The sequence below is a fragment of the Harpia harpyja genome, chromosome 9 (genome assembly GCF_026419915.1).
Source record: "Harpia harpyja isolate bHarHar1 chromosome 9, bHarHar1 primary haplotype, whole genome shotgun sequence".
Lineage (NCBI taxonomy): Eukaryota > Metazoa > Chordata > Aves > Accipitriformes > Accipitridae > Harpia > Harpia harpyja.
In genome coordinates, this window is record NC_068948.1 from 43,795,060 (window position 1) to 43,816,924 (window position 21,865).

Here is a 21,865-nt window from a genome sequence, read left to right on the forward strand (position 1 = left end):
TTGGCAAGGACAAAGGGGAGTCAGGATGCAAAACCAGCCACGTATTTAATGTCTCCTTCCCCGGCACCCAGCCCAGGCACGGGGGGGAAGCTGCTGGGGCACGGCGCCCTCTCTTACACTCTTTTCCGCAGCTTGCCCTTCTTGGCGGCCCCCACCCGTCGCCCGAAGGCCATCTGCCGCAGCTCCTGCACCCGCTGCCGGTTCCTGGCCTTCAGGCGCTTCAGCCCCCCGCTCTGCAGGAAGCGCTGCTTGGCCGCCTTCTTGCGCTGCTTCAGGATCTGCTGCTTGTTCTTCAGCTCCGAGCGTACCCTGCCCCGGGCGGGGGGCTGCGCAGGTCCTGCGGAGGGGGGGGAACACAGCCAAGCTCAGCTCAGAGGCCAGAGCGAGGTGGCGGGGGGACGATGTGGGGGCTCCGCCGCTTGCTCCAGGTACTCACCGTGCCCGCGCCTGTGCTTCCCCCTGAACTGCGCCCTGCCTCCTTCGTCTTCCCCGTCCTCGTCCCGCTCGTCTACCTTGTACTTCTGCTTCCACTTTTCATAGCTGGGCCAGGGTGGGTTAAGGGAACGTGCCGTGACTCCCCATCGCCCGACTCCCCATCGCCCGACTCCCCATTGCTCGACCCACCGGAGTGTCTGGCCAGCCTCCCTCCCCAGGCCGCTGCCCTGGCACGGGATGGATCCCCGGGAGCAGGGCACAACGCCGCACGGCTGCCAGTGGGTCCAGCCCCGCTCCCCACCAGTGCCCGCAGGCAGGATACAGGTTGTTCTTGTAGGAGCTGCTGATGTAGCGCCCGCTCTCCGTCCGCACCTTCTTCTTGTCCTCCTGGCCTGTCTGCCCCACGAACCGCTTCTTCTTGCGGTCCCTGTGAGAGAGCGGAGAGCAGTGGGACCGGGTGGTGGGACCCCCAGCCCCCCTTCCCACCCCCTCCCGCCCATGGCCAGACCCCCCTCACCACTTCAGCAGTTGCTTGCTCTTGTTGAGGTTGTGATTTTCGTCCCCCATGAGATCCAGGACGGCTCCAGCTGCCTGCTGCTCGAAGGGGCTGCCCTCGCCGCCCACGCTCAGCCTGCAAAGGGTGGGCGATGAGAACGTTCCCCCCACAGGCAGGCCACGGCAGGACTGCAGCGGGAGCCCTCCTGGACTCACCCCCTCTCGCTCTCAAAGTCCTTGGGCCGGTACGGGACGTAGAAGTCTTCGTCCCGCTGCGCTGGCTGCTGCGGCTTTTTCCTGGAACCGTCTTCTCCCCCTCGGCCCCGTTTTCGCTTCTGGCTCACCACGGTAGAGAACACGTCCTGGAAGGGGACAGTGGATGGGCTGGAGGAGCCATGCCCCCCCACCAGTCCCTGCACTGGTCCCCCGAGCCCTGGCACAGCCCCGGGGCCCTGGTGCTGCCAGCACCCAGCTGAGGCCACCTTGCAGCAGCTCCGGTGGCCACGGCAAACTCCTCATCCCTGCCGTGTTACCTGGAGGTTTTCCTCCCCTCCTTCTCCTTCTCCTTCTCCCTCCTCGGGCCCGGGGGGGGCCGGGCACAGCCCCTGCCCTTTGAGAGCCGCTGCCCGCTTCTCCTGCTGCCCGCGCTGGTACTTCTCGATGAGAGCATGGTCGTGGCGCCGCTTCGACCGCATCACGGTGCTGGCCGGTGTCCGTGACGTGGCGTTGATCTCAAAGATGGTCTGCTCCCGGAGCGGGAGTGCAAGTCCCGGTGAGCTGCATGGCTGGCCCCACGCAGTTTCCCTCCCACCCCAACCCAGGCGCCTCGTGCCCGAGGCCGGGTCTCAACTCACCGCCTTGGACTTGTAGGTTTTAATGCTGTCCACGAACTTCAGCCTCTCCAGCTCAGTGTCTTCGAAGTGAGCACCTGGGGATCGCGGGCACAGAGAGGGGCACAGATCAGCTCCTTGGCGAGGGGGACAGGGTCCCCTCCCTCGGCGTCCCCGAGTCACTCACTGAAGAGCGGGTGGATGCCCAGCTGGGACACGTCCAGGTCCTTCGCCCTCTTGATAGACTCGGGCGAGGGGCCGGGCCGGGACCGCAGGTACTGCTTGTGGGCGTTGTCGGCGACGCGGCGCAGGCTCCGCAGCTCCAGCGAGCCCTCGTGGTCCGTCAGCAGCAGGCACTCCTCATCGTCCACCAGGCTCTGGGGGACACGGCCCAGGACCCCGCCGGCATCTGCAGCCCGGGGGACGCCGCGTCACCTCGCTGGCACCCACCCTGGGATTACTGCAGCAGGCACGGCAGCAATCCAGGATTTAACAGAGCAGAGCTAACAGCCACAAGGAGCTCGGTGGTGTTATATCAGCGTCGCCGACACACGGGGTGTGTCGGAGCCCCCAGCACCTCATTTTCCCCAGCTGCACCCCAGCAATGAGAGCGTATCGCCCCTCTGCACGAATGCCAACCACAAGACTGTGAACTCCAGCGCTGGCCGAGGATAAAACCACAGCAGCCACACAGCCAGCGGCCCAGCCTGGACATGCAGCCGCCCCGATGCCTGCAACTGGGTCTGGCTCACCAGCAGGCATCTCCTGGGCACCGGCAAGGACGAGCAGGCGCCCCAGGAAGAGGTGGAGGTCAAAGACGTAGGGCATCTCATCGGGAGCCACCAGCGAGTAGGCAGTGCCGCTCCGGCCAGCTCGGGCCACGCGACCTGGCAAGGGGAGGAGGAGAGTGGGAAACCAGACCCAGTGCCAACCCAGCCTGCCCCCACCCGGGCAGGGACCCACTGGTGCCCCTGGGAGCCCATGCACGTGACATATACCCCGTGGGCATGGCTGGCAAGGGGCTGTGGGTCACTGTGGAAGGGGGCAAAGGGGAGCCCACCACTCTGTCATCCTAAAGGTAAGACACCAGCCCTGCCTGCAGGAAGCCCTACAGTTCAGCTGGGAGATCAGGGACGTTCCTGACACTGTTTTGTCCCCAGCCTGTCTCCTGCTGTCACAACACGCCAACCTCCTGCCCCAAAAATATCACCACCGAGTCAAGGGCAGCAGCGCCAGCCCAGCAGGACACAGAGACAGGAAAACCAGTGGACAAGGGACAGCCCACTCACACCCTCCCTGTCACCCTGAGGGACCCCCAGGTCGCAAGGATCCCTGTGCGGGGCACCGGCACCCACCGACGCGATGCAGGAACAGCTTGGCCTTGGCGGGGAAGCTGTAGTTGATGACGTTGTCCAGCATGGGGATGTCAAGGCCACGGGCGGCCACGTCGGTGACCAGCAGCACTGGGCACTTGCCCTGGGCGAACTTGGCGATGTTGATCTTGCGGGCGGTCTGGTCCAGCGAGCTGTAGATGTGTGTGCAGCGGATGCCCTGGGCCGTCAGCAGCTGGGGAGGGGGGAAGAGAGATCAGATCCCACCTGGGCATGCACCCTCAGCCGAGAGACAGGGCTGCCCAGTTCCCTGAGACTCCTGGGTGCCCGCCCGGACCCCCAAATCCCGCTGTGCTCCCCCCTCTCTCCAAGGGGTAGGTGGATGCAGCACCTCCACGATGACGTATGCTGGGATTTCTCCTTCGACCCAGCGAAACAGAGGCAGAGATTCCAGCAGGGACGCGATCACAGATGCAGACCCCACGTGGGTCTGGAGAGGGGTCCGAGGCACCCCCCCCGGCAGCCTGCCCTTTAACAGGGGGACAGGCCGGGCAACCCCAAATGCCACTTGCCTCCTTGAGATACTCCGTGTGGTGCTTGGTGGCCACGAAGACGACCGTCTGGTCCTGGGGCTTCACCACGTTCCGGAGCAGGTGGAGCAGCACGGCCGGTTTGTCGTCCCCGCGCACGTGGAAGAAAGCCAGCTGCAAAAGGAGGGCAGAGCTCAGCCCCTCTGCGTCCCCGCGCCAGATGCCACCACCCCTCCTGTCCCCTCCTCACAAGCCTGGAGCCACCGCAGGGTGGCTTGCAGGGGGTGGGGGGCGCAAAGCCCAAATCGAGCCTCCCCCCCCCCGCCGCCGGCCCCTCTCACCTTGAGCTGCTCGCTGAGCTTGGACTCCACATCCAGACGGATCAGCATCGGCTCGGTGAGACCTGTGGGACGTGGTGACACGCGGGACGTGGGTCGAGCCACTGGGACCAGTCCCACCTCTCGGCTTAGGGACACCCGCTTGGCCCAGCCTGGTTTTACCAGTCCTGGGCCCAGCCCCGCTGCGGGACCGTGCCGTGTCCCCGTCCCCAGGTTCCCCCCAGATCCAGCCCCCCCCTCAACCGCCGTCTGCCCCACGCTCCTCACCGGCCCGGGCAAACTCGACAAGCAGCTTGGGCAGCGTGGCGGAGAAGAGGACGGTCTGGTGGCAGTCCGGGAGCCGGGCGATGATCTCCTGGAGCTGCTCGGCGAAGCCCATCTCGAAAAGCCTGCGGGAGAAGGGACACGGGACATGGCAGCGCCTGTTCGGTCCCTCCGTGCCCAGCCCTGCCACCCCCTCGGGGCACCTCGCTCCCACCGTCGCTCACCCCACACGCGGGGACGCTGCCGGCCCCGGGGAACCCCCCCCTGCACCCCGCTGACCTGTCGGCCTCGTCGAACACCACGTACTCCACGGTGTGCAGCTTCAGTTTCATCTCCACCGCCACGTGCACCAGGCGCCCGGGGGTGGCGATGATTCTGCGGGGACAGAGCTGCCGATGGGACCAGGCCGGTGGTGGGGGGGACACGACACGGCACCCCCACACCATCCCAGGTGCAGGTCCCAAATCCGACCCAAAGAAGACCCGATAGAGACCCCCTTGTCCCTCACGGGGAGCACGGGAAGATGCTCCAAGGGAACACCAGGACACGTCCGTCGGGCGCAGTGGCTGTAAACGCCAGCGACGTCCCCGGATGGCGGGTGGCTCTCGGGGGCCATCTCCCCCCCCCCCCAGGTCCCCTCCCCGCACCCCCACTCACATGTCGGGGTTCTCGTGCAGGGCGGCGAACTGGTCCTCCATCCTGCGAGAGGGGAGAGAGGCTGGGGCGGCACGGGGCACCTCAGCCCCTCGCCAGGTTTTGGGGACGCTTTGGGGAAACGGGGACCGGCGGGGACGTGGGGACGACTTACTTGTCTCCTCCCAGGATCAGGGCGGTCTTCAGGCCTGTGAACTTGCCCAGCTGCGGGGTGAGAAAGAAACACGTCGGGGGGGGGGGGGCGTTAAAACCAAACCCCCTTGCCCCCCCCCGGTTGTCCCCCCCGTACCTCCTTGGTGAACTTGAGGGTCTGCAGGGCCAGCTCGCGGGTGGGCGAGAGGACGAGGGCGCGCGCCCCGGCCTGGCTGGGCGCCTTCAGCCTCTCGAACATGGGGATGAGGAAGCAGGCCGTCTTCCCGCTGCCCGTCCGCGCCATCGCCACCACGTCCCGGCCGCGCAGGATGGCGGGGATGCTCTGCGAGACGCCGCGTCGCCGTCACCGTCCCGACGACGACGACACGGGACGGGGGTCCCGCTGCCGTCCCCCCCTCCGCCTCCCCTCCCCGCGCTCACCTTCCTCTGGATGGGGGTGGGCACCTTGTAGCCCTTCTTCATGACGCCCTTGAAGACGGGGTAGCTGAGGCCTGTGGGGACGGGGACGGGTGAGGGGACGCGGGCGGGAGGGGACGGTCCCCGTCCCGGGGACGGCTGCGTGTGTGTGTGTCCCCCCGACACGCACCCATGGACTGGAAGCCCCCGGATTTTTTCTTCTTCTGGTTCTGGGCCCACACCATGGCCCGCGTGTCCGGCTCGGCGTCGGCGCCATCGTCCTCCTGGGCGGCGGGGAAGGCGGGCAGCGGGGGCGCGGGCACCTGGGGACGGCGGAGGGGACGCGGCTGCGGCGACGGGCGTCCCCAAGGTGCCGGGGCAGCGCGGGTCTGCGCTGCCCGCCTGGCGGGCAGGGACACCCGTACTGGGGACGCCGGTACTGGGGACGCTGGGACTGGGGACATCGGTACTGGGGACGCCAGAACTGGGGACGCCGGCACTGGGGACGCCGGCACTGGGGACGCCGGCACTGAGGACGCTGGCACTGAGGACGCTGGCACTGGGGATGCTGGCACTGGGGACACCAGCACTGGGGACACCGGTACTGGGGACACTGGCACTGGGGACGCCGGCACCGAGGATGCCGGCACTAGGGACACCGGTACTGGGGACGCTGGTACTGGGGATGCCGGCACTGGGGACACTGGCACTGGGGTCACCAGTACTGCAGACACCAGTACTGGGGATGCTGGCACTGGGGATGCTGGCACTGGGGACGCTGGCACTGGGGACACCAGAACTGGGGACGCTGGCACTGGGGACACCAGTACTGGGGACACCAGAACTGGGGACGCTGGCACTGGGGACACCAGTACTAGGAACGCTGGCACTGGGGACATCAGCACTGGGGACACCAGTACTGTGGATGCTGGCGCTGGGGACGCCGGCACTGGGGATGCCAGTACTGGGGACAATGGTGCTAGGGACACCAGTACTGGGGATGCTGGTGCTGGGGACACCAGTACTGGGGATGCCGGCGCTGGGGACACCGGCACTGGGGATGCTGGCACTGGGGACAATGGTACTGGGGACGCTGGCGGTGGGGACGCCAGAACTGGGGAGACCGGCACTGGGGACACCAGTACTGGGGACGCCAGTACTGGGGACGCTGGCACTGGGGACACCGGTCCTGGGCACGCCGGGGCTGAGGATTATGGCACACGGGGACCGGGGGACGCTGGTTTTGAGGACAGCAGCACACAGGGACTGGTGACACCAGTACCGGGGAGGCGCCGACACACGGGGACTGGGGATACCGGTACGGGGGATACGGGCACGGGGGACACCAGCACATGGGGACGGGGCACACGGGGACCGGAGACACCCGGACCGAGGACACCGGCACCGGCTGCAGCGGTGACGCCGCCCTGGAGCCCCGCCCCCCTCCCTCCCCCCCCTTACCGGCGCTCCCCGGGGCTGGCGGCGGGCGCGCGACGGCGCCATGTCGGTACCGGCGGCGGCGGCGGCGGAAGCACGCGGTGGTGGGCGGAGTCGGAAGGGGCGGAGCCAGTCGCCGCCCCGCCCCGGGCGGTGAGCGGCCATGCGGGCGGCGGGGCCGGTCCCGGGAGGCGGCTCCGCTCCCGCTCCCGTTCCCGTTCCCCAGCTGCCGCGGGCGGGCCGGGGCCGGGGCCGGGGCCGGGGCCGGGGTGTCCGCCGGGCGCGGGCGTCCTTCGTGGACGAGTCGCTCTTCGGCAGCCCCGCGGGGGCCCGCCCGGTGCCGCCCGGCTTCGCGCCTCCCTGGGCGGCGGTGGCGGCGGCGGCGGCTCCCGCTGCCGGTCCCCGGCCGAGGAGTAAGTGCAGGTGAGCGGTCCCGCCAGCCCTCCTCGGCTCGCTGTCCCGGTTTTTCGGGGCTCGCTAGGCGTCGGTGGCCCCGGGGCTCCTTAGGGTGCCGGTCCCTGCGAGCAGCAGCCCGGGGAGGGCGGCCCGGTAGCTCCCCTCGGTTCCCCCAGCCCGGGCGGCCCTCGGGAGGGTCTGGGGGGGAATCTCAACCTCCCTGCCCTCCCGTGAGCTTCCCACGCCGTGGCCGGGGCTCCGTGCTGCCCTTGCCCGCTTTAATAAACACGCGGCTTTCTCTCCTTGCCGCCCCGCGAAGGTTGAGGAGTCACACTCCGTCCTTCTGCGACGAGACCCTCTTTGGTACCAAGCCCGAGGGTCCGGCCTGGGCAGCTCCTTGGATGAGGAAGGAAGACGTGGCCAAGCTCCATCCGCTGCTCTGGAGCCCACCGCCTGCCCCCCGAAACCAGCCCAGCCTTTGCCCCCGCTCCAGGGAGATGCCCTTGAGAGCCGTCCACCCGCCAACCCCGGCACCTCCGGCAACAGAAGGCGTCGAGGCGGGCCGTGAGGGCAAGTCCTGCGTCTGGGAGCATCCCGAGAGCGGTTCTTGCTCCGAAGGCCGGGGTGCTCCCTGCAGAGGACGTTCTCAGTCTCTCAGCAGGCTGAACACCCCCTCAGACGGGCTCCGCCTGGCTTCAGACAACCTCAAGACAGAAAGGTGTAAAAACCAGAGCCCTGCGACAGCCCCTGCGACCCCCCGAGGCCCTCTGATGAGGGGTCGGTCGAAAAGCGTGTCCGGACCTCCTTTGGCCAGGAACTCCACGGCAGCGGGTGGCTGCAAACCCAGGCCTCCCTGGAAGTGAAACCAAATGTCCCTCTGGACATAAATACAGCCTTAGCCTACCCGAGACCACCTGGTGACCGAGTCCGTGAGGACCCTGGGCTTTTCCGTGGCTGGAAACGAAGGATGGGGCTGCTCCGCGCTGGAGGACAAGCCAGGAGCCAAGGGTGACTGCAGCGTTGACGGGGCAGTGACCTCCCTGAGCAGGGCACAATCCTGCAGCACCAGAGTGGGACAGCCTTGGTGGTAACAGCAGCTTCCCTTGACTGTCCGGTGGTCATCAGATGAGGTGTGATAACGAGTCAGGTTCCTTCTGTCCAGGAAGTCCAGCCGGGAAGTTGGAACAGCGGGAGACAGGGCTGCCTTACGGCGTAGGTCCAGGGCCTGTCCAGGAGAAGGACCGGGCACAGGTACTCCTAGACCATAGCTTGGCGGGGACGGGCAGGTCGGATGGAGCTCCCAGACCAGGGAGCGGACGGTGCCACTGGGGTGGGGGGTCCCAGGCGAGGCTGGCCAGGGCAGTTAAGGTCTGAAAGCCCCGACGGGGACCTCCGCTGATCGCTTCTGGGGAGAGGAGTCTTGCTTCGTACTGCCTGTCGCGTACTAGCGCAGGATCACTCATGCTCGATGGGACTGCAGGAGATCTCTAGCCCAACCTCCTGCTCAAGCCAGGTGAGCTATGGGCTCAGGCAAGGCTGTCCAGGGCTTTACCCAGTCGGGTGGTGGAAACCCTCAAGGACAGAGGCTGCACGACCTCTCTGGCACCCCCTCCCACTGCTTAACTGTCCTCGGGGTGAAAAGTTTCCCTTTATATCCAGTCAGAGCCTTTCTCATTTCAGTTTGTGTCTTTTCATTCTGCTCTGCACCTGTGCGCAAAGCTTGGCTCAATCCTCATGGTTACCTCCTCTTCGCAGGCGCTGGGAAGCTGCTCTGAGGCCCCCCAAAACCGTCCCTTCTCCAGGCTGAAGAAGCCCCATTCCCTCAGCCTCCACGCACAGGACATGTGCTCCAGCCCTGACCGTCTTGGTGGTTCTCTGCTGGCCTTGCTCCGTTTCATCGACGCTTTAATGATCTCCTTTGGCAAGGAAGGAGAAGGGAGGACGAGCACAGAGGTGAGGAAAGGCATCGCCCTGCGTCCCGCTGGTGGGGGGGTGCCCCCAAGCTGGATGGGGTTTGAGACAGAGAAGGATCTGCCGCGGGGATTTCAGCAGCTTCTGGTGACGAGGGTGTGCTGAGTGGACACGTAATCCCATGGTTTATACTGAGTGTTGTGAGGTGCTGTCACAGCAACGCCATGCTCGTTACCAAATAAATGATCCAAGGCGAATCTGCTGGGGCCTCATGTTTGGTCCATGGGACACTGCTGTGCGATCTGGGCACAGCTAGCATCTCCAAAAACTGTCTGAGCAAAGCAGCTCCTTGATTTCCATTCCTGAGGTGGGAAAGAGCAACTCGGTCTGTAGGAGTATAGGTAGGGAGGCATATAAAGGACATGGGCTGGGTGACTTGGGGTTTGCAGCCAGTGTCACTGCTCCCCTGGGAAGGGAGGCTGCAGTGACGAGCCGCTGAGGTCAGGGAATGCAGGGGAGTTGCTGGGAGTTTGGTAACTCTGTCCCGCACAAAGGGAAACATTCTCTCAAATTCACCCAAGGACAAACCGAGCCAGGTTAAGCGCATCATTCTGCCCCCAGAAATTATTTTATTGCCACCTTCAGCAGCAGCAAGATTGGGCCTTGACCCACTCCAGCACATGAAGGGCACTGAAGCTAGGAAGGCCAGCCAGGAGCCTGCTCTCCTGGTGCAGTCCTGTTGGCAAGAAAGGTTATTCTTGCTTTTGAAAGGCAACAGAGCTCAACCTAAAATAGTGAGACGTATCGTCATGCCACTGCTCTGATGTCATCTGTCTGTGACAGCCAGCCATGGCAGGCTCGGGCCTTAGTGCAAGTGCTATCTCAGTTAATGCTTGTAACCTGGGAGAGCTGAGCCCCAGGGGAGCAAGCAGCCTTGCTGGGAGGAAAGACTGGAGGACAGAGCATGGATTTTGTGCTTATTTCTTGGCCTTCTTGCCCTCTCCCTTTTTCTTCGTCTTCGACGTGAGGAGTGTCTGGAACAAGCAGCTTTTTTGGATGTGGGTGGCAGCACAGGTCGTAGGTGTCCCCCTCACGTCCTGCTCATTCTTCTCCTGCCACATTTAGCGCTCCTCCTCAGTCCAGGAACGGTAGGTAAGCACAGCGTTTCTCTTTCAGGGCCAAGCCTTGTCCTTGGTGCAGACAGCGCCTCTCGCTCAGCCTGGCAAGACAGCAGACACCAGTTACTGCAAGCCTGAGGGCCTTCAGCAGGTTTTCCCTGCACGTCCCTACGGAGGGATCATTTTACCTATCCGAAATCCGGGTAGAATTGCCCCTGGCTGCTGAACTGAGCCTTCCCAAAGGGACCAGAAAAGGAAATGTGCCTGATGGGACTTTTCAAGAGGTGCCAAGTCCAAATACCTTCATGCTCCTTTGAGCTTCCCCCACCAGCCCTGACGTTGCAGACGGCCTCTGTCCACTGATGGGGACTCTGACCGAGTACTGCACACGCGGGTCAGAGCCTGCTTTGCCACCGCTCTGAAGAAAAGGCCACATCTGTGTGGTTTGGATGGGGCTGAGCCTGAGCCGAGAGCTTTGCTGAGAAGCAGGTTATATCAGCGGTGCTGTAACCCAGCTAATATGCTGTGAGCTGTTGGGAATGTGGGAAAAACCAGGACGTGTCTGCCTGCAGAAGGCCAAGGACAGGTAGTCTTGGTGGCACTTGGCAACGATTTATTCCTTGCCCATTGAACTAGTGAGCCATGCGGAGGAGGAGGAGAATTGGGGGAGCCAGCAGTTCTGGGGCTTGCTGCTCCAGCTGCCCTGGCAGATAGGAAGCGAGAATAACCTGATGTTATTAAAAACCTGAGAAGGTGAGGATCCTTATGATTAGCACTGAGCTTTTGGGTCTCTCCCTACACTTTGCTTTGCAGTAGTCTGGCAGCTCTTCTCCACCTGGGTAAAAGCTGCAGGGACATGAAAGCAATTAGGGCCTTCTCGGAGGAGGCGTTGGGGGTGCTGACGTGAATCTGAGCCTGTTCAGCTTAATTGGATGTCGGGCACAGTGACATGCAAGCTGTTAAGCCTGCAGGTCTCTCAGTGGGCTAGGAGAGAAACCAAAGTGTGATTTGGACACTAGATGGAGACAAGAGGGTTAAGGATTGACACAAAAGCGAGAGCCCTGTTCCCTAGCAGCAGGTGGGTGAGTCAGATCCAGTGAGGTGAGTCATCAGCAAACTGGGGTAACTGCCCCGAAAGCAGCAGAGAACGGCTGAACCCAAAAGCAGGACACAAGGGGCAATATTGGAGTGCTGGAGTACTTGAAAGATGAAGCCTCTTAAAATGAAGAGAGATTTTTATCTGAAAAACAAGTTAACAGTGGCTTGTATGGCCAGGGTGGCCGGTTTACCCCCATTGCTGTGTTCAGGCTCCAAGGAATCAACGGGGGAAACTAGAACCCATTGCATCAGCCACACGCTTTCCTGTCCCACACTGGCCCAGGTTGTCACCGAGGGCTTTCAGGCTATCAGGAGGTCAGAACTGGCACTTCCTCGCTATTTACTCCACAAGGACAGTGTTGTTTAGGATATAAATGGATTGCTTGGATTTCATACTACAGTTCTCACTCGCATTTGATGCTTTACTACTGCCCCGTCTTCTTGTTCTGCCAGAGCTGTGCAGTCCAGCACGAGAGCAAAAGATGCTCCATCACTGCGGTGGGCTGCCCTGCCTGTAGGAGGCTGGCGCTTGTGTGGAGCAAACACCAAGTCTGAATAAAATGAGGCAGGGGAAATGCTCAGTTGTTTCCTAGCTCCAGATTCACCCTGTCCAGTATCACTAATGCTCAGCTCGGGTGAGAGTTGTTGATACAGAGGCCTGAATCACAGCTGGGCCTCCTGCCTGCTGCTGCTCTTATTTCTCATTTTTCTATCTGCTCAGCACTCTGATTAATCACACTTTCCACCTTTGACTCAGCCCGGACTCCTTGTCTTCTGTCTCTCAGCAAAGTACCAGCCAATCTGGGAACTGCTTCGCTTCCAAAATTAGCTGCACCCAGCCCTAGGTGCTACAAACGACTATAAAAGATGGTTTTATGTGTGGGCAGTATTACGATTGCTCTGCTTGGCCCACACCAGCTCCCTTGTTTCTCAACACATGCCTCACCCGATCTGTGGTAGCCTCGCTGCTGTGCATTCTGGCTAGCGTGCAGCCTCTCCAGACTGGCACAGCGCTTTGCAGAGGAGGTTTCAGAGCTGAGTCAGTGGATGAGGAGGAAAGGCGGTCCTGTGAGTAAGCTACTTGCTTGGTGGTTGCGGTTGTGTTGCTACAGGGCTCCTTTCCACTGAAATCAGTGGAGCATTGTGATGGAGCAGGTATACTCCAAAAACCAGCATATGCATCCTGCCAGGAGCTGGCAGGAGCCAGGTAATGACCTGAAGCAGGCAGCAGCCTGACCCAACAGCACTATGACATGTTTAATCTCCTCCTGCAGTACCTTTCTGAGAGCCAGTGCTGATTCTCAGTGCTCCAATACAAGTGTATTAGTTGTGTCCTTAGGTGCCGCGTGTCCTGCTGTAGCTCGGTATGCTTGTTCGGGGAAGCCTGCAGCTCCTGTTTCTGCTGTTTCACCGCTTCCTGCTTGGTCTGCGGATCTTGAAGTCTTCTGGTCAGCTGTTGGAAGCTGTTGTTGAGATCTCTCATCTCATTGTCCTCCTTGTAAATCCAGCCCTGGAGGATGACACAAAGAAGGACCACTGAGAAGGGGAGGGTGTGTTGAGGCATCAGGTGGGCAGAAGAAAGGCTCATTTACAAAGGTGTTGGTAATTTAAGACTGGACACATCTGATCTGGTAGCAAGGGGGATGCTCCAGCTGGACAGAGGCCTTGCCTACCTATTTCTAACACTGACAGGAGTCCTGCCGGTGGCAGAATCAATTCATCAGAGCCACTGGACAGAGCCTGGTGGCTTTATCAGGCTGGATTGGGCTGGGGGACTGTCCTGGGGACTCCACGCAGTGGGCTGCCTGTGAGAAATGCTCAGCCTGGACCAGTGGAACAGATGTACTCATTACACACCAGGCTGCTCGCTTCCAGCTTGAGAATCCTCACCTCCTCAGAGATGGATGTAATCCTGGGGTTTGGGGAACGTCGTGTTTCACTGACGGGGCCCCCGGCCCTTCCCGGCACCTGCTGTACCCGCTGCCTCTTGGGGCTGGGCTGCCCTTCCTCAGGGCCCATCTCTTCCCTGCGGGCACCGACGCCCCCGGACGGGGGCCTGGGAGCAGAAACATCGCCTCCTGGAGGCGGGGACCGGGGGGTTCCCGGGCCGGGGCCTCCCGTCGGGGTCGGGGTCGGCGGGCCCGGAGCTCCCGCCTTCCGCCCGCGTCCCGCGGTTGCTAGGTGACCGCTCCGCTCCCCTCTGACCCCGGGGGCGGGGCCTCAGCACAGCCAATGGCAGCCCGCGCTCCCCTCCTCGAAAGCCCGCCTCTTCCTTCCCGTGGTTGAGGCGCGATGTTCTTAGCCCTCCACCACCTCGGGCCAATCAGCATCCCCGCCTGGCCGGAGAGGCAGCGCCGCTACCCAATGACGAGACCAAGTGCGGCAGGGAGGAGGAGGAGGAGGCGGGAATAATCCGGATCCGCTCGCAGGAGCCGAGGGCCGGGCGGTGGGCGGTGACGGAGCGTGGATTGGCGGGGAGGGGAGGGAGGCTCGGCCTCTCCGGCAAGAGGCCCGAGCCGCCGCGGCCAATGAGAGGCGGCGGGGCGGGGCCGCGGGCGCCGGGCGCTGAGGAGAGGTGTCGCAGCGGCCGCGGGCGCCGGTTCGGCGGGGCCGGGCCGTGTCCGGGGGGCTCGGCGGCGGCGGCGGGGGGTCCCGGGGGCCACAGGCGTGAGGGGCTGGTGGTGTGTGTGTGGGTAGGCTCATCGGTGGGCTGCCCGAGGGCTCCGCAGGGTGTGTGGGGGGGCGGCAGGGCCGGTTTGCGCGGGCCGGGGTCGGCGGGAGCCCGGGGAATGGGCCGGGCCGGGGCCTCCACAGCGCGGGTGACAGCCCCGTCTCGGTGTCCCTCTCTCGTAGGCCGCGGGAGGAGTCCGGTCCCGGCCGTTCTGCCTGTTTCCCAAGCCCCCGAGAGTCCGCCGCGAAGGCTCACGTCCCGGCCCCGGGTGCCGGCCCTGCGGGAGCGGGGCGGCTCGGCCCCGGTCGGCCTGTTGCTGTTGGGGGGGATGCGGCCTCCGCCGTGACTTCTTTCTGCCCTCGCCACGGCCTGCAAGGAAGGAGACGGGGAGAGTAACGGCTGCGTGGCGGCACCGGTCGTGGAGCGTCCCTGTGAGGTTGTCCAGGCCCTGCGTGATTTTTCTTTTCCTCCACCTTTTAAAGAAATCCGTGACTTTGTGACAGTGGCATCGCCCAGTAAAAAAAGCCTGCGGGAACTTCACGCGTGCGGACTCAAACTGGCCTCTTTTTCTCCCTCTTTCCCCTCCCCACCTGAAATCGAGGCATTCTGGCATGACAGGGGAAAGAGCCCTGTGTGACGGTGACACTTAGCATCATGCTGGCCCCGGATGCGTCACGCCCGCCTGCTTGTTGCGCTGAGTGGTCAGGAGTTTGTCAAGAAGCACTTTCTTTTGCTTCCGTGCTGTACTGCGAGCCGTGCACTGACTGGAATAGGCAGCCCAGACCTGACTTTTTGAATTTAGCTCGTGCGTAAATACTGCCATTGAGTCTAGCATCCTGCGCTGCTTTTCAAAAGCAAATAACTAGATCCTTTTTTGAACTGTGGTCTCTAGAGATGGGTACGCATACCTTTATATTCTTATGTCTAGAAGACACCCCTGATGGAAGACTTTCTGGGGACAGTTTTTGACGTAAGCATTTTACAAGTGGAACTGAAAAAGGCGTTATTTAAAGTTCTTGGAGTAGGAGCCTCTGAAGGGACAGGATGGCTGTGAGCATGGATGATGATGTTCCCCTCATCCTCACCCTGGACGACAGTGGAAGCAGCGCCTCAGCCCCTCTTGATGACCTGGATCGGGAGGAGCTGCCTAATGAAAGTAAGATCGCTTTGTTGTTTCCGGCCCACTGTGACAGCCTTGCTTGTTTTTCTCTTTGCGGTGGCTGCTCTTTCTTGCGCTTGCCAGGACCTGAAACTCTCAGAGCTCTCGTTCAGTGTCCCGGCGGCTGCCTGAGAAAATCAGATCAGGAAGTTGCTTATTGTGTTGCTTGTTTACTCACAGTACCCATGTTACACCGAGAGGGAGGAGGATGCTGGATGGACAGGTCCTACCGATGCCATTTCTAACACACATTTTTTGTGGTTTCCATGTAATAACCTGCGACCTCGTTGTCCTTAAGCTCAACTCTCCTTTCCTGCGCATTGGCCCTGAGCGTCTCCTTTTCTTGGCACTGACCCGCCGTGCCGTACCAGTGGCCTGAGCTGTTCAGGCGCAGCGGCTGCAATTATGTCATGTAGTATTTTCCTAGCGCCATAAAGCATCCGTCCTTTGCAACTGTTGTTTTGCCTATTTCTAGTTTACGTTCCGATTTTTGCGATAAGGAAAGTGATACGTGTTGATAAATCCCTTTAACATCTTTATTGTATTCTTATCAAAGAACCAGGAGTACTTTTAGAAAATATATTCGTACTCCTGTTAGCCCCAGGTATTTAGTGGGATAGAGCCAGCCTATGAGCGTTGAGAGGGGGAAAACAAAAGCCATCATCCCTTAGAAGCATTGCTTTCTCCTCAGTATATCTTTGGTAGAGCCCTGCACTAGGTGAGATGGGAACAGCAGATGTGTTTGAGCATGTTCAGTGAGCTTCTGTTTTATGTTATACCTCACTGAATGTATTTGAGCAGTTTTATTCAACACATCCCTTTGACTTCCAATTGACATTGCAGGTGTATGCACAGGTCTTGTGATCCTATTCAAGCCCTTGCTGCCACAAGCTTAACGTTTGTAACAAATAAACTGTTTCCTGGCCTGGCGTCCCTTTTTTCTACATTATACCTCTATTCCATACTGCCTCTGTGACTCTGTGATTTGATTTCTCTCTTGCAATCTTATGGGTTCCCTTAATTTTCTCCTTTTGTGACTTCCTGAGCCAGTAGGATTTCTGACAATCCAGATTCCTCCTCCCTCCTCCTTTCCCACCCCTGCAATACACATCCCTGGCTAAATTGCCCAGTTGACTTTCTCTAAGCTCTGCTGCATCTTTGCTCCATTGCATCTGCTCTATTGCATCTGTTTGTCTTTTAAAGTTTAGCTCGCTATTTTTGAGTTCAGTAGAAGAGAGAATGCTTCCTCTGTCCACTGGTGTATTTATAGGCTTTCTTGTGACTGATTTTAATCACTCTTCTCTCATCTATTTCTTCCACCCGCCTCCCATCCCTTTAAAGAAGAAGTTCTGTGAGGTTTGTCATTTGGTTAAAGCCAACATGACTGTGCTAAAGCACAAGCATGAGAATGAATGTATTAATAAATAAAAATATTCCACAATCTGCTTTCCCTTGAAATACAGGGGGATTGTTTAGGGGCCAATTTTGTGCTTCTTAAAAGATTGCTGTGTGGTTTTTGAGAATTCATTTCCTGGAATTCTTCAAATGAAGTGTCTCTTGGTATTAAAGAACTGTTATTTTGCTATATGTTTTAATCACTGTTAAAGTTGAATTTGCTGAAAAAATCATAAAGCTTATTCTGTGCAAGTGATGCTGAATGATACAGAGCCTTCTGAAGTCAGTGGGTACTGCGAGAGTGGGATAAAAGATTAGAAAAGGGAGGCTGGCATAAACAACTTGAAAGGAACATCTATCTCTGAGAAGCGGGAAGCTTAAATTAGTGAGCGAGCAAGCCTAACGCCATCACTTGCAAAAGTAAGCTTGTTTAAAAACAGAACATGTAGTCCAGCTTTCCTCTTTGCCTGCAAAGAAAATCTACTGTGAAATGCAGAAAAGTTGTGTCTCGTGGAGGCTGTGAGGAATTCAAATGTTTCCCCTCTGCTCTGCCCCCACTTCTCTGCTGAGGACTGAAATGACATTAACAGAACTGTATAATTCCACGTTTTTGTTCAGAGGCTTGTCTTTTTCAGGGAGAAAGTCCTGTCCCAACCAGTCCTTTTCAGGAGAGGGAGAGCCTGCTAGGGTGATGATGAGGGCATGGGGACAGGGAAGGTCAGGAGGCTGTTTCCTTCTGGTTTTGTCTTCCTTATGCCTAAAGTCTCAGAATATTCAGCCAGAATTTGGAGGAGTAGCTCACTTGTTACTGTGCCTGGCCATCGACTCCTAGGGATTTGGTGGCAGGTTAAACACAAAGCTTTTATTTAAGTGTGTCCCCAGATATCGGCTGGGACTGTTTGCAGTGAGGGACCCGTCATCCTCTTCCCAGGTGACAACGAGGGAAAGACAAAGTGGCTGTAACCGCCCTTATGTTAAATCATGCATCTGAGGTTGATAATAATTAAGTTGCACTCTTGTTTTGTGTCGCTATGTCAGTGGACCTCTCTAAATTTTAATCCATGTTCCAGCTTGTCACAACCATCTTGCTAAGTGCTGGGTATCTGTGTGATTTCAGTACATCAACTCTCATGTTTTTTAAGGAACTTCTTGCGCTTTTAAAAAAAAAACCAACTTGATCCATGAGGTAGCTTTGTTACAATCGGGTCCTTGGATAAATGAATTTGTAGTTTTGGACTCCTGGTGTTGATTGTCTGGCAATGCAGACAAGTTACTGGGTTGAAATAAGTAGTAACAGGGTTTTCTGAAAGCAAGCCCGTTGCAGATGTAAAAAGAAAGGACTAAAATGCAAGAGTGGATTCCTTTCTGAACCTTGCAGGAGAGTCTTATTCTGGGGAAGTGAATGTCTTGGGGTTAGAATAAAAGAAAGCTAAATGAGAAAACTGTGTGGAAAATTACATTCTTAAAGAAAATGTCCAGCTGCAAAAATTAATCTCCCTAATCATACAGCTCTTAAGCACTTAATGGGAGAAAATACCTGCATGGGAAAGAATTTTAAAACTCTGCTTTCCTTGGCTTGGGCTGGGATCCACATCTTCCAGGGATCTCCCGTTTGCAGCCACAGCGAAAGGTCAGAATCCTGCAAAGCTGATGGGAATTCAGACCACATCCAGAAAAATGTGGTCCCTGTGGTGCCAATGGTTTTCTGACTACAACATGTAGGACTGTGGTGCTGGGTAATTTTTCTTTCAAGCTCCAACAGCTGAAGGAGACAGAGAGAAGCGCTTTCGTCACTTGAATCCACGCTAATTAATATGATGCTGCCCTTCCCTGGTACATCTTATCTGAGAATCTCTGAGTGCTGTACACACTCTAATTAAGCTTCCCAGCAGCTGTCTGAGGTGAATGACTAATACTAACTGAATTTCTGTAGAAGGCAAGGACGAGGATGCCGTCCTCGCACGACCTTTCCCAAAATCGCGGTGAGAAGCAGCTGGGGTTGAGTGATTTCCCGTCCCTCACCTGAACTCCGGGGAAGCATTGGAACGGGGTTCTCAAAATATCTCAAAGTGTGAGGTATGTTTTCCATATACAAAAGCAGTGTGGATAGCCTTGAAACTCTAGGACGGTGTCTCTCCTTGAGCTGATGGGAACTATAAGCAATAAATGAGTGCACATTGATTTATCCTGTATTAGATCAGACACGAGAATCTCCTTTGCCTCCTGCATGGAAATTGCTGTAGCCTCAAGTGGAGTTTCAGTGTGTTCAGAGCAGAAAGTACAGCTCAAAGTGTTGTACAGGGAACAATATGATACTGTATGTCTGTTTCTCCCACACAATGGATTATGGCAAGTGGAAGAAGTCATCTTTAAACTCTGGGTTTTTACAAGAAAGCAACTGCATCTGCTATTGAGGTAAAAATGAATTATTGTGTATGTGTGGGGAGGTGGGGGGAGCAACCGCAACAGCGAAGTGCAATGTTTTCTAGAAGGATTGTTGGAAAATGGGAAGTTAAAACTTTGATGTTGAGGTTTCAGCTGAGCCTTTGCAATCTGTTTCTGCTGCCTGAAGAATAAATTGTCAGGAAAACTAGAGCCAGCCTGGCCTTTTGGGTAGTAGGAGAATTGTTGATACGTGTGCCCCCATGACTGTGCACTGCCGTGAAGGAGCAGGTGGCCCAAAGCGTGTAAAGAAAATGACATTTTACTGTTGGTGAAGTTGGAGGGGCTGCCCAAGGTGTGCTTGGTGTGAAATGTGACTGTGGATAAGGAGAGCAGTGACTGCCTCTGAGACTGTTGGTTGTGCCTGTAAAGCAGTGTGTGGTGTGCGCTGTGCTTCCTGGAGCTGCTGGAAGGAGGGCCTCTTCCCTTGCCTTGCTTCTGCACGTCGGCCCAGTTCCTTGATGAAATGTAGGAAGAGGCTTTCAGCAAAGCTGTTCTTTTTGTAGTTGGCTGATGGAAACTCAAGTGATGTTTCTGAACACAGAGTCTAATTACAGCATTAATGGATGTTGTATGCAACAAACATGTCTTTTTTTTAAAAAAAAAAAAAAATCATTTACTAATCCCCAGGTAGACATATGCTTTTGGGGATGGCCCAGGATTGGTGGCAGTTAGTGTTGTTCTTTTGAAACATGTGAGCCACCTCGATTTCGATGTGTTCGGCAACCAATGCAACCTGAAGTGATATAATTCTCTTCTGTGTTGGATCTGGTTCCAGAACATGTTTCTATCAGCAGTGAGAGAAAGTAAGTCTGTCCGCACAGTCCACAGCTTCAGCTCATCTGGTCAACGAGTCCCTGCTCTTCAAACATCTCTGTTGCCTCCTTCTTCCTGCCGCTTCCTGTAGTGCCGTCCATGGATGAAAGAGATTTCCAGGTGTAAAATAAGTGTACGTTTTCTGATGGGCTGAGGGAACAAACAGAGAATAAATACCTGATCTTTGGGGAGATGCTGCAACCACACAAACTCGGTAGCTGTGCTTTTTGAGGTACCACTTCAATTGCAGTGAAAGCATTCTGGCTTTGCTACCTTTGAAGAAAAACAGGCATTTTAACTGTCAGCCATCTAGTAGATTTAATAAATCCTCCAGGATCTGTAGTTTTTGATCCCTGTGTGAAAGCAAGGATTTCAGAGATGGTTATTTGGACTTGGGCAGTAGTTATAAAATGCTGTCGCTAATTGGTGTGAAGAAATAGGGACGAGGGAACAAGCAGACACTTGCGATGGACCTGGCAGATCCCGACATCTCTGACAGCCAGGCTCTTAAACAGCCTTTTGGATTATCTGGTGGCTTTCTTGGATGCTACGCAGGATATTTTCTTGCGTCATGGCTCCTAGTTCTACCGATTTGCCTTTAATTAGTTCCAGTATCAGCGCTTCTGCTGCCACGTTTGGAGGTGAAGCATGGCTAGAGCACAGGACTGGGACCACCTTTTCGGAGGCAATCTAGTTCTGCTGTTGAAGCCGCTCCTCCTTGTACCTGGGGTAAGTCAGTTAACATCACTGTGATTAACACGTCTCATCTGTAAAGCGCAGATTACACCTTACGTGGAAGTGGACAGGTAGGCTTCATTACTTTGTTATGAAGAGGTGCTGTTTTGCATTGCTGTGCATGATTTGTTTTTCTTAGTATATACCTGCTTAAAATTTATAGAGGAATTTTTTCTGAAGCACAAGTGGTAGTTCAGTGCTGGATTGTTGTTTATGCCTCTGAAAGTCTCATTTCTCCGACCTAACAGCCTTGCATTTTGCAACTTCTGCCAGTGCTTCTCTAATCCTTTCCTGGCCTAGATGACTTATAATGAATGTTTTAAGCAAGCAAAGCGAAGCAAAACTGCCTCTGAGATGAGTGAGGGGTAAAAATCTTGGAAAGGGAAATGAACACCCAAAACATAAGGAGATTATTGTTTTCTCCTTCAGTACAATCCGTTTCCCTGGGTGATGAGCTCTGTAAACTCAGAGGAAGGAGGCAAATGTTGCTTTTTAGGAGATGTTGTGTATCTTTTGATACAGTGTTAGAAATAGTGGAAAATGTGTTTGTGCTCTTAAGTTCCAAATGCATTATCCTCTGGAATCTCATTTATCCTGAGAATTCAGGTTTTAAGGGAGGACTGACCGCCTGAGCTGTGCTTAAATACTTGCCATAATGAGAGGGTAGAGCTGGTACCTTTGATTCAAGAGAAACAGCACTGCGTTGTCCAGGACTCACAAAAGCATTTGTATCAAGACATTCTCAACATGACTCTGTAAATGTGGTACCTATAGAAGAAAAACCGTGAGCAGAGTAAAGTACCAAGAGGTATTGCGGGCTGCAGTTATCTTGTGGGGGTTTTTTTCGAGCCTGCCTTGTTTTCTTAGCCCTGCAGGAGATCGGTTTGCACAATGCACACATTGTGTGTTTCACAGTAGGATGCTTTGTCAAACAGAATCTCCGCACTGTTGACTCTTTCGTGCAGTAAAAAAAATAATCCTAGTGATTCTGTCTTGAATGCCCCATGCTGTTCAAATCTGAGCGAGTAAAAGCGAATACAAGGTAAAGAAGACTTGGGTTAGTGTTCCATTATCCTGGAGTCAAATAGTTCTTTCTCCTTTGTCATCTCCCGGAGCACTAGGGATGGATATCATCTTTCATGCATGCTCACTGTAAATTAGGGAAGATGCTGCAGAGGGGTTCGAGGAGTCTGGAAGCTTCTTCTCACTCCTTTCCTGAAGATGGGAGTAATGACCTTGACGCTTTGAGGGAGCGAGGCTG

At 57.1% G+C, this 21,865-nt stretch overlaps 3 protein-coding genes across 6 annotated transcripts in view; 2 read left to right on the forward strand and 1 right to left on the reverse strand.

Moving 5' to 3' along the window:
• Window positions 1-26: 26 nt before the first annotated feature.
• On the reverse strand, window positions 27-7,028 carry DDX54 (DEAD-box helicase 54). The gene is made up of 20 exons (XM_052797020.1): window positions 6,888-7,028; window positions 5,617-5,749; window positions 5,451-5,521; window positions 5,167-5,352; window positions 5,032-5,081; window positions 4,881-4,922; window positions 4,503-4,598; window positions 4,227-4,348; window positions 3,963-4,024; window positions 3,664-3,795; window positions 3,116-3,326; window positions 2,513-2,647; window positions 1,948-2,169; window positions 1,785-1,858; window positions 1,464-1,673; window positions 1,147-1,292; window positions 953-1,066; window positions 758-862; window positions 437-540; window positions 27-337 (listed from the first exon to the last, which is right to left on the reverse strand). The coding sequence occupies exons 1-20, from the start codon at window positions 7,026-7,028 to the stop codon at window positions 114-116; spliced, it is 2,580 nt and encodes an 859-aa protein (XP_052652980.1). The 3' UTR covers window positions 27-113.
• On the forward strand, window positions 7,027-12,331 carry RITA1 (RBPJ interacting and tubulin associated 1). 2 transcript variants are annotated; one of them, XM_052797023.1, is made up of 4 exons: window positions 7,027-7,286; window positions 7,579-8,510; window positions 9,015-9,212; window positions 10,347-12,331. In XM_052797023.1, exons 1-2 carry the CDS (start codon window positions 7,027-7,029, stop codon window positions 8,120-8,122), a joined length of 804 nt encoding a protein of 267 aa, XP_052652983.1. In that variant the 3' UTR covers window positions 8,123-8,510; window positions 9,015-9,212; window positions 10,347-12,331. The 2 variants fall into 2 exon arrangements, with proteins under 2 accessions (XP_052652983.1, XP_052652982.1); XM_052797022.1 differs by lacking the exon at window positions 10,347-12,331 and having other exon boundaries at window positions 9,015-9,427.
• Window positions 12,332-13,888: 1,557 nt separating this feature from the next.
• Window positions 13,889-21,865, forward strand: part of TPCN1 (two pore segment channel 1) — a 49,815-nt gene continuing 41,838 nt past the window's right edge. Inside the window, exons 1-2 of one of the 3 annotated variants that reach the window (XM_052795701.1) lie at window positions 13,889-13,961; window positions 14,240-15,213. In XM_052795701.1, the coding sequence (XP_052651661.1) occupies window positions 15,102-15,213 (112 nt within the window). In that variant the 5' untranslated portion in view covers window positions 13,889-13,961; window positions 14,240-15,101. Of the gene's footprint in view, window positions 13,962-14,120; window positions 15,214-20,475; window positions 20,599-21,865 lie in introns of those variants that run through there. The other 2 variants (XM_052795708.1, XM_052795700.1) reach the window with 2 other exon arrangements.

Coding starts and splice junctions, on each gene's coding strand:
- RITA1 (XM_052797023.1), top strand. CDS start 7,027: ATGCGGGCGGCGGGGCCGGTCCCGGGAGGCGGCTCCGCTCCCGCTCCC. Junction 7,287..7,578: donor CGGCCGAGGAGTAAGTGCAG/GTGAGCGGTCCC, acceptor CGCCCCGCGAAG/GTTGAGGAGTCACACTCCGT.
- DDX54 (XM_052797020.1), bottom strand. CDS start 7,028: ATGGCCGCTCACCGCCCGGGGCGGGGCGGCGACTGGCTCCGCCCCTTC. Junction 4,025..4,226: donor TGTCGAGTTTGCCCGGGCCG/GTGAGGAGCGTG, acceptor CACGTCCCACAG/GTCTCACCGAGCCGATGCTG. Junction 3,796..3,962: donor AGCTCAGCGAGCAGCTCAAG/GTGAGAGGGGCC, acceptor CTCCTTTTGCAG/CTGGCTTTCTTCCACGTGCG.